The 12015-nt window shown below is 35.5% G+C and overlaps 1 protein-coding gene across 2 annotated transcripts in view; it reads left to right on the top strand.

Annotated features, from left to right (window-relative positions):
* The window catches only part of LOC308691447 (ras-specific guanine nucleotide-releasing factor RalGPS1), a 165540-nt gene that overhangs the window by 31776 nt on the left and 121749 nt on the right, over positions 1–12015 (top strand). For both annotated transcript variants that reach the window (XM_081366649.1, XM_081366650.1), the window contains exons 5-6: positions 4849–4932; positions 11467–11556. In XM_081366649.1, coding sequence (XP_081222775.1) covers positions 4849–4932; positions 11467–11556 — 174 coding nt within the window. The remainder of the gene's footprint in view (positions 1–4848; positions 4933–11466; positions 11557–12015) is intronic.

The raw sequence follows: 12015 nt of genomic DNA, 5'->3' as shown, positions 1-12015 counted from the left end.
GGTCTGTGTATGATTTATTAAATTGTGATGTTCGGATGGCCGTTTACCACTTTTTTTTTTTTTGGAAGAGGCCTTTAAGATGCTGTAACGTCTGCTTCTCTGTTTGTGTTTGTAGCCATTTTTCAGACATTCAGTCTTTTGAATGCACTTATATCATACACACACCAGCCTATGTGACATGTGCATAAGTGTATATATGACGAGACATGCTATTATAGAGACTGAGCAATAGTTGTGTGGATTTGATCGGTTGTGTTTGCTGAGGACAATCGTGTACATCTGGAGTTGAAGAAGCTGATTACCTCAGTGCTGTGTTTATAGCCGCACATAAACCCGTTTCGTCATCTCTCTTCTCAATAGCAGAGAATCATGACGCGTAACAGAGAGTTTGTAAACCGACTTGCTCCAGCTTTAATCTGTCTGTCAGCGGGCCACGGATTCAGGCTTTCATTAGTCTAGCTCAGTGTCTATGTGATTAATACATTCAGGCTTTAAAGGCAATAGAGTACTCAGGCTTTTAATGCATAACTAGGTTTATAAAAACAATAAAATGTGTTGACTGAAATGGAAGTCTACAGGGAAATCAATTGCCCAATAATGTTTCATTGTAAGTACATAGCAATGCTGTTTAAAAACTAACTTTGCTGGTTTAAGCTGGTATTCCTGGTTTTTAAGCGGTATTGGCCATTTTTCTGCTGATCGAGTCAATTGAATTAAAGCTGAAATAAAATATGAGATTAGAAATTTAGACATTGTGCCTAAATGTAAAAAAAAAAAAAAAAAAAAAAAAATGAAATAAAATGAATTAAAGATACAAAGAAACTACTAAAAAATATTAAAATTGAAAAAACATATACAAATTAGTAAAATTTGTTTTGTTTTTCAGTCCTGATGATGAGTGGTTACATTTCCAGTAATTAGATTTTATTCTAAATATAGAATTTAAAAAAACTATTAGATTTTATTTTTGTATTTTTTTTATTTTTGAAATTTTAGTCATTTTGTTGTGTTTTTGTCATTTGAAAGTTTTTTTTAAGTATATTTTATTATTAATTTTCGTTTCAGTTTTTGTTATTTTAGTACATACAATTAAACTAAAGGAAAACAAGATGTTGCTTTAGCAACTGGTTGAAATTAAATAAAAAGTTTTTTTTATATATATATATTTTATTTCAAGCAAGGAAAATATTTTAATGGTTATAACCCTGGAACCTATTGAGCTTTTTTTTAATTGAGAACAGAAATTTATGAATCCAGTCTCTCAACTCCTGCGCTGATCGTCCTTTTTTCCGTTCTTAATTATGAGAAAACACTCTTGATTGGATTGCTGCATATTTGTGGGTTTTAACTGTAATTAGAGTTTATTAATCAGTTTAATGGAAAATAGATTAACAAAGCACTGAAAAAACACAAGAGAAGCGGTTTTGGCAGAAAGAATTAGTTGCATTAAAATAAGGAAACTTCTGCGTGTTATCCAGCATCTTCATGGCCACTGGAGCCTGTTTTCCATGAGTCTGCTATAGTTGTGTTAGTTAGTATCACATTATTCATCTTCATCATCATGTTAATGTGAGATACCTTAGAATTTTGACAATTGGCCTCAATTCAGTTGTAAAAGCCGACGGCTCGCCTCTTGAATTCACCCATAATTCCTCTCCTGACATTTTTACGCGGTCTCTTGGAACAGCGTGACCTCTGACCTCCCGAACGCAGACTTCCCGCTGATGCGAAGGAAAAGGGGGAACCACCTCCAGCTGTGTCTGCTTTTGCCATCTCTGCCTCCTCTTTTACTCCCGTCAAGTCTTGGCTGAGCGGAGTCGACTGTAGGTGTGTGTGTGTGTGTCCCGACTCGAAATGAACTTCAGTGATAATTGTGTTGCCGTAAAGGAAGTTGACGTAAGGTCTGACCGTCTCGCAACCTTTGACCATCGCCACTTTCCATGAGAGTGAGATAATGATTTTAATTTACTGTAGTGAATGAACCATTAGTGATAGAAATGTCAGTCTGTACTTGCAGAGAATTGTGACCCGCCGCAGTGGTGATGGAGACAGCCTTAAACAAAACTTTATTTTTAACTTCAGTGCTTTTATCAGTGGAATATCATATATGTATCCACATATATCCTACACATATGGCTATTTAATTTTATGCACACACACACTCACTCACTCACTCACTCACTCACTCACTCACTCACTCACTCACTCACTCACTCACTCACTCACACACTCACACTCACTCACACACACACACTCATTCACTCACTCACTCACTCACTCATTCACTCACTCACTCACTCACTCACTCACTCACTCACTCACTCACTCACTCACTCACTCACTCACTCACTCACTCACTCACTCACTCACTCACTCACTCACTCACACACACACAATTACACACTCACATTCTCACACACACACACACACAAACACACACACACACACACACACACTCACACACACACTCACACAAACTCACACTCAATTACACACACACTCAATTACACACACACACACACACACACACACACACACACACACACACACACACACACACACACACACACACACACACACACACACACACACACACACACACACACACACACACACACACACACTCACGTACATGATCTCATTGTATATCTAGACTGTAGCTGCTTGTGAGCAGTAACTGCCACTGAAATGTAAACCCCCAGGTCGACGAGCTTCAGTGATGTGAGGAGCAGGTGTCGGGACAGGAGAGACTGTGTCGGGGTCTTTCAGGCGGCCCACAGTGCTGCGCGTCCACTTTAGTGTCAGGCATTCTGGGAATGAAAGTTAAAAACGCAACCTCTCGACCTCTCACATGTTTTCTTTGTCGTTGGTTGAGTGCGTTCCAAGTGTTCACCGCAAGCTCTCACACACACCTGGAGGGCCTTGGGATCCTTCTTTTCATCATCACCACACTTTATCACTGAACCGCTTTCCTACGTTTCATTTTCCCTTCATCACAGACAATTTGATTAAATGTGGGTCTTTTAACTTTCCAAATCCCCCCAAGTGTTTATGAAAAGTTTATGAGTGTTTAGTAAATCAGTAAAACCTTATTTTCGTTTTCGTATTTCATATTTCGCACGTGTCTCTCGTTAGACTGCTTATATTCTGCTCCAAATGTTTATTTCTTTCATTCAGCGCAGGCTAAAGTCTTTTCAACACATCTGATGTTACTTCTCTTTTGTTTGTTGTAACTTCATCTAAAATCTGATTGGATGAGCCACGTTCAAAGTCATTGGAAAATAGTCATAAAAACACGTGCGACTGCATATCATTCTGGGACCCAGGAATAGACTTTTGTCCGAAGTAGTGGACATTATATTTTAGTGAATTTCTCTGACATCATACATGTCACATGTCACAACCTGTGTGTCCTGTAAAGAGCACATTCAGGGCTTTTCAGAGATACCAAATGTTTGGAGGTTTCACCATGAAAAAAAATTATCCTTGGTCTTTATGTCTGACATTAATTCAGTGATCAAATGTAGGAAATATGATACTATATTGTAATTGTAATTTAAATCTGACTACTTTTCAAATTGTATTTCATAAACCAACATCTCAGGAAAATGTTATGGGGTTTAAAAAAAAAAAAAAAGACTTTCTGTCACAGAACAGGGCATTGATTTCATACGTGTCCACTGTAGAGGACATCAGGACTTAAATCATGTTTATCAGGCAATTTGGGAGACACAACAAGAGAATATGGAAATAAATTATACATCAATATCCCTATGAAATATTAGATATTATTAAAATGTTGCCAATTATTACTCTAATTATTACACTTCTTTTTTCATTAAATGTTGCTCCAAGAACACATTAATGTGCACATTAGATACAGTGTATAGATACATTGCATTGAATGGAAATATTAATTTAGGGCCATTTTACCCACATATTGCATAAAAAAATGGTGTATCAATTCATTCCGTTATGTCTTTCATAAGATAGTTGAGAATCATCTTTATACAAATTTTGGTTAAAAAAAATCCTGAAACCCCAAAATTTATTGGTGATTGAAAAAAATAAACAACTGAGTCCTGGTGTCCTCTACAGAGGACATAGCATAACGTATGAATAAAATTCATTTTTATTTTTATTTTTATCAGAATTATTTTTCAAAAAATGTTTTTTTTTTTTTTTTTTTTTTTTACCATTTGTTTCTTATGCTCTAAACAATGTGATGACATGAAAAAAAAAAATGAAATTCAAAAAACTTTTTTTTTCTGGATCTCAGGAGGATATCATTCTGAATTATTATTCCAATTCTTTTGAAATTACATACATCTGAATGTGCATTAACCCTGACTACAGGACCTGTGAGAAACATCTGGAAAGCGGTAGATCATTTTCCGTCTAATTGTCTTCTTTGCTCTGTGTTTTTGCAACGTCAGTAATCAATTGTGACAGTGTATAAATAGAGGATAATTGCAAACACATTAGTTTAGCTGAACTAACGGGTAAGCTGCAAATGAAGTAAACTCTGAATGTCCGTCATACCCAGCTCTCCCGCGGGGTTGAGTGTTGAAAAAATAATCAGAGCAATCTGCATAATTATTGATTTAAAGGTGGAAACTTGAGCTGAAAGAACATATGAAATCATCACTTAGACCGGGTTCAGTTACATTTGGTTTAAATACAGGGGCTCCACGGTATAATCATTCTGCTTCCACTTACAGGCCTGCTGTCAGTCAAAGGCACTGTCTCTTCAGCGTCTTCATAGGCTTCAATAACTACCACTGCAAAGAAAATCATAATGTACTGTATTTACTTTCTTAATCTCAGTTTTTATCTGTTGTGTTGTAGGAGCTTGCAAGCTGTGGTTGGAACAAAAAGGAGAAACACATTTTGGCTCCCAATGTCGTTGCCTTCACACGGAGATTCAACCAGGTAAGATGGACAAGTGGTATGTTTGCTGAGTTTCTGTTGTTGTTTTTTTGGTTTTATGAATTTGGTGATTATTTCATTTCATTTCTTCATTTCTTTATTTCTTCATTTCTTCATTTATTTATTTCTTCATTTCATTTCATTTTTCTATTTAATTTTATTGTATTATTCTATTCTATTTTATTTTATTTTATTCTATTTTATTCATCAATAATAAATGATAAATTAAAAGTAATCAACTGAATTAATTAAATTGCAAAACATAAAATAAATGTATATATTTTATTTCAGCATCGTCACTCGGGGTGCACATGTATGTATGTATGTATGTATGTATGTATGTGTGTATATATACATATACATGTATATATATATATATATATATATACATACATACACACACACACACACACACACACACACACACACACACACACACACACACACACACACACACACACACACACACACACACACACACACACACACACACACACACACACACACACACACACACATATACATACATATACATGCATATATAAATATACACATCAATTCAAAATGTGTAGTTGAATAGATATAACAGCGTAGTGCTTTTAAATCAGTAAATCAAATCGTTTAATCAGTTAAATCATCTTGCAATCATGACCCGATATCAGACTGAAGCACATAATAAAATAAAAACTCTGATATTGACTGATAATGATCTGATGGAAATATTATTCATCCCCAGTTGTTGATATCCCAGTCAAATGCTTCACTTATTCATTTATATATTCCTTTAGTTTTCCAGATGTGAAGTGTGTGCTGACAGAGTTCACTGCGCTAGAATGTCGTGGATATAAAGTGTATTTTTGGCTGGATGGTGGTTGATATAATGCCAGCAAACTACAAACTGTGCCACAAAACCATTATCAACCTTATGGCCCAAAACTTAAATATGTGCTGGAAATACTGTTAACAAATCACACATGTATGGGCAAATATCCAGCCTGGTGTTTCTGTCCACCTCAAGATTGAGCTGGCTGATTCTGCTCATGTTTAAGGAAGAATAGAGATGCGTGGTTTGCCGAGCTTGTGAACTCTTATATCAGACAACATTCATCTTGTCATCTCACATGTTGTTGACTTAGGGCACATTAGCGCCACAAATTATCACCAAATCCAACAGCGAAAACCAACTTTCTTCCAAAGACATGTGTTAGAAAATATTTTAAAATAAGTTGTTTTTGCATGCAATAATTCAGTTTTTATTAATTGTATTGTATTGTGTCATGTAAAAGTAACTTGGATACACTATAATTTAAGATTCCATACCAAGTTCATACAAGTTTACGTGTCGTCTTCACCCATTTCTTGACTATTTTTGCCAATAAGCTCATTTTTGTTTGTGTGCACTTTGTTTTGTTCTCAAAGTTCTCCATCCTTTAGCTTTTATAGTAAAACTCGTCTGGTAAGCCTCGTAGGAACCTTTTTGTGAATCAGTTTTATTCATGGAATTAATTTTGATGATTAAAATGTTGTTTTGTTATTCAAACTTGGTGATGCTGATGGATTAAAAAGCTCAAGGAGCCATTCATTATAAAACCAGAAGGAAGTTTGGTTTTCAAGCTAATTTATAGGCTAAGTATTTGGCCATAAATTAATCTGAACTAAATTTGTGGTTTTACTGTAGCGCTTCCATTCATGCTTATGAAGTTTCAGCCTGGAATTAATTTGATTTTAAATCTTTCTCTTTAAATCTGAAACATAATTAGATTGACTGGTGTGTCCCAATTTTACATATGCACAATTTTGTGAAAGTTCTATAAAAGTGCAAAGCAGACATTTGATGACCCACTTTTTACATTTATGGCATATGTTTAATGAGAGGATTTGTTCTAGTTTTCTAGCCAGGGTTGTGTGGAAATTACATAAAAGCATCAAGTTCCCCGCTGCAAATTTTCCCTTTTGAAATGGTCTCAGCCTCCACAATTCTCCTCAAAGTCAATCTCACAGAATTCCTTCTATCCTGGTTGCCAGTGTCTTTGGTTTTATGACATCATAAAGCCGAACATTATGATCTGGCTTCCAGACCTTCGGAAAGATGGAGCGGCTTTGAGACCCTTTTCTTGGCCACCCAAGGTTGTGTCTTGCTTTAAACAATGCCTGTCGTTTGATGTACTGTAAATTGTGCCCAGTTCTTGTATTAGTAGTCCTATATTTGTATTCATTTATTTATTTATAGAAAAACACATATGTATCTATGTGTGTGTATGTATGTAGATGTATATTAGGGCTGTCAAAACTGATGTATTAATGCATGCGATTTATTTATTTTCCCTGTCAACCTTTGACTAGCGTTCCATTATACTGTATGACCACGCTCTTATTCATGCAAATGCTTTTAATCCATTCACACGCGACTAGACTCAAAAGAGAAAGCAGTGCTTTACTGGAGCGCATCTGTGAATCTCACACTCGTGCGCACAGAAAGCCACTTCAGACAGCACTTGAACTGACAAAAACACACTAAATTATGCCAAAATGCCAGTTTTGTCGAGTATCCTCGCAAGCACAGTTAAAAGAGTTAAATGTGTTTAAATGAACGTAAAGCAACACAAACAATAACTTTTTGTGCATTTTGACAGTCAAAATCTGAACTGGTCTGACTGGGCCAATAGAAAAGAATTGAGCCCTGATGGATTGATGTAAATGTGACATTTATTATAATGAGTTTATATTAATATTGTTTTAAGTTCACTTAAATTAAAAGTTATATTTTTTTAAACCCTAATAAATGTTCAAATTGATAACTTTCAATTAGACTGTAATGCTGAATGCCTATATTTAATGGCTAAAATTGAGTAAAAATATTTCATAGAGACATCTATAGAATTATTGGTATTGGTGATGCCTTTCATAAAAAAGATGCCATTAAACACATATTTAAAAATACAGGCTACTTAATTTGGAGGTTAAATGTGAAATTCGTGCAATATAAAAATATATAAAAAGCTTTAATGGTAGGTGCGATTGATTACAGAAAAAGGTTTTGACAGAAAATTTACCTTACATCAAACTACATATTAGTATACGAGTAGTGAGAAGTCAAGCATCACTATTAATATTGCTCATATTAGGTAGGGATTTGAACAAACCCCTAAATGTTAAACATTCGCTTGTAACTTTATCATCTACTTAAGAGTTACTCATCTAAGTAATTAGATTCTCACCTTGGTGACTATATTATTGGATAACATAAGGTGAGCTTTTTTGAGCAGATAAACAACCATACGTTTTGCAAGTCAAACTTGTCTATGTAATAAATCAGCTCTGTATTTTTTTTAATGAAATCAGGTGAGCAGAAACTGTATATTGTGGTCCTTCATCATCATCATGGCAAATAAGCAGAAACTCTGGCCCTGAAATATATTGTAGCGCTCTTTGCCAGTTCATTGTATATGGAATGGGAACAGAAGCTTCCAGAGCTGTTTTGAAGGCATTATGGGTAAGAATGAAGTAGATGAGCTCACTCTCTTTCATGAAGGGGGTCGGAGCTCTGCGCTTTGGTGAAACCCACTTTACAGCCTCTTTGGAAAAAGAACCGTCATCTCCGAGCCAAGAAATGCAGTGTCTACACGGGTTTCTATACCAACCAGAGCTCTTATAGCGTGTACATGATTTGATAATGAGCTATAGGCTATGACATCATTGCACACTTGGCTTATCTAGTAAAGCGGCGTTCTTACATGTTAACTTAACACAGCTGCGATACGCCTTCATGCAATATTGCTGGAAAACTTGACTCAAACATTTTGAAGCTCATTTTATTTAGATAATAACTCTCAATGACGATGACTTGAGCATTGCACATTTGTCTTATAAATGATCACACTGAAGTGTCTGTTAACATTTATGAATCAAAGGATTTAATTAATTTGGGAATTTTACCAGAATTTACATGATTAATTAATGAGGCGATGACTTTGAATAAGCCAATAAAAGCTTGTTTCTGGCTCACACTACATAGTGATTCTTTAAAAATCTTTTTTTTTATTATTATTTTACAGAAATGTAGTTATTATATTAGATTTGTATTAACACTTTACAATAAGGTTGAATTAACTACTTTAGTTAACATGAACTAACAATGAGCATTTATTAATGTCAGTCTCAGCATTTACTAATACTTTTTTAAGATCAAAAGATGTATCTGTTAACATTTGTTTATGGACTGGGCTAACATGAATATTAAATGCTGTAAAATATATTAATTTAGGTTAGTTAATGCATTAACCTTATTGTAAAGTGTTAAAAAAATTTGTTCTATTCATTTTTAAGGTAACTACATCTTTTTACAGTAAAATTTTAAGTGAAACAAAGTTTAAACTAGAGCCAATTCTATCCTTATCCTTCCCTTTAGCTATGTGTACTATTAAATCTTTTCATACTTTGCTATTTTTTTATGGTTTTTAGGTAATTATACAGTCTCTCAGTTTCACTACAGATATTTAAGTAATTTACACCCATGTTTTATCAATTTCTTTCCATTGTCGCACAGCGTTGGCTTCAAGCAACATTCACATTGGGAAAGATGTTTAATGAAGTCTGGATATTTAAAATGTCCTGTCTATAGAGCGCTTCAAATCACTCACGTACTGTATGAAGTTAGGTTGCTCATGCTGTCTATGTTGGCGCTCACTACTTTTTTTTTTAACACGGAAGTCGAATATTCAATTCAAGCTTGAAAATTATAAATCGTCTCTTTTTAAAGGATCAAAGTCAGGGGCCAAATTTATGCTCAAACTAATGTTCCCTTTTATCAAGATGACTTCCTGAGGGTCGATGGAAAAGACATCATTTGCTTGGACAGTTCAGTCCATATATTCTTAGTTTACAGATATATTTACTGTTTCAATTGCAACAAATTGACTGTATTCTGCCGTTTTTCCCTGATAAACCAGCAAAACACCAAACAAAGATTTGTTTTCAACCACATTTATCATTTTAGGACTTTGGACTTCGGTTGGCTTTTTAGACTTAATCTTAGTGTGCAGTTGTAATGTAGTTTTTTTTTTTTTTTTTTTTTTTGTATTTAAAGATATCCCAATTCTGTTGCAATCAGTAGTAGTTCAACATTGACTTTCTTTTCCTAAATTATTTGTCCGACATTAAATAGTGTCTTGAGTTTGATTCCCTCTGCATGAAATATAATCGAGGCTGCTTTTGAGGAAATTGTTGAGGTTTGTTACCTGACTCTCGTTATGTTATAACGGCTCCCTGAGGCTGAAATCTTAAACTTTTCACTGCACTCAGAATCACTCAGACTTCATCTGCTTTCTAAGTTTGTTATTTTCTGTAGCTTGCGTTGGAGTCTCTGCCAAGTGAAGTCTGTGTGTCCAGCGTTCTGTGTTTGCCGTACAATTATAATCAGACTGGAGCGTCTCATTTTTCATTACATAACAACAGCTTTCCCAACAGTTATTTCCAGCACTTTTGTTTTTGTCTATCAGAAATGGGTTTTCCACGAGATGTGCTTTGATGCCAGTTGAGTTTCCCTTTAGTGAAAAAAAAAATCAAGTTTCCAAAACTACAGATGAAACTTGACCTAGTGCTGTCCTGACATGTCGTGACCTCAGATGACCTGAGGGTGTTCATATATATACCGGAATGTCAGGATGTCCTGAGCTGATCTCAAGGATTGTATGATCTCTGGCTTTTTTTTTTTTTTTTTTTTTTACTGATCAGTATTGGCTATCCCAGGGGTGTCCAATCCTGAATTAAACACACCTGAACCAGCTAATCAAGGTGTAACTAGGCATATTAGAAAGTTCCAGGCAGGTGTGGTGTTGCTAAACTCTGCAGGACAGTGGCCCTCCAGATAGATATCCCATAGATGTGCCTTTTATTACATTTGAGCCCCTGAGAAAATCTCTGTACTATATACATTGGATTGATTTTAAAGTCCCCCTGTTTTACTATACCAAAATTACAAAGTTTTATTCTTGAAAAAACGTCTTCATGCCTTAAAATAGCTTGAATGTAACTCTAAACCCTTGCTTCATTTAGTATATGCTGTTCTATGAATATGCAAATGAGCCCCGCCTCCACTCACTCACTCACTCACTCAGCTCAGAGATCCACTCGTTGACGATCACACGTTGACCTGATTGGTTACAAGGTAGTTTGTGTCGTCAGAAACACCAGCGATTTCAAAGCGTGTTTTTGAGACTGTCTTTGGTTCACTGCAGTTTTAAGGAGAAAATACTTAGCAATGGTGTCGACTTATGAATTTACACATGGTTTGTCCTAAAGCATATTAAAAACAACACATAGACATATAAACAACATTAAAAGCTAGATTTTCACCACAGGGGGACAGGAGATCAATTTAATGTACTTGAAGTGCACACCAAGCACTAGGAAAACACAAGTATCAGATCGGGACAATATTCAATTACTCTGATCGGGTCGGGGGAACAAAAAACGTGACATCCCAACTTCTCAGCAAATCAGTGTTCCCTGTCATCACTGTTTTTCCCATCTCTTCAGGTGAGCTTCTGGTTGGTACAGGAAATCCTCACCGCTCAAACCCTGAAGATCCGTGCCGAGATCCTGAGCCACTTTGTCAAGATCGCAAAGGTACGTTCAAGAACAGTTATTTTCAATACTCTTATTGTATTAATAAGAAAAAGTATTACTATTAGGCTAGAAAAGATCACCAATGCACCAAAATCTATTGCCAATACATCATTCTTTATGTATCACAATGAACACCACAATATCAAATTCATCAGTTTATTCAAGGATAAAAGTATAGGTATGTGTTATTCTCAACAACTACATTTCCCATCATGCAATGCTGCCTTAAATTTGGCCACATCTAGGTATCTTAGGACCTGTTTACACCTGGCATTAAGAAGTGTTTTGGTCAGTCGGATCACAAGTGGACGACACTAAATACATGCGGGGTCTAAAAAGTTTGAGCTTGTCCACTTTCCTAGCCTGGATGCCAGCCGAACTTGGCCCCGCCCTCAACATTTTTAGCTCGGGAAGTTCGGTCTGGACTTGATCCGTTGTGGAGAAATTATGCTCAAACCA

This window comes from Scardinius erythrophthalmus (assembly GCF_964197995.2).
Source record: "Scardinius erythrophthalmus genome assembly, chromosome: 5".
Lineage (NCBI taxonomy): Eukaryota > Metazoa > Chordata > Actinopteri > Cypriniformes > Leuciscidae > Scardinius > Scardinius erythrophthalmus.
Note: the sequence above shows the minus strand (reverse complement) of the source record. Positions and strands in the feature narration are given on the sequence as shown.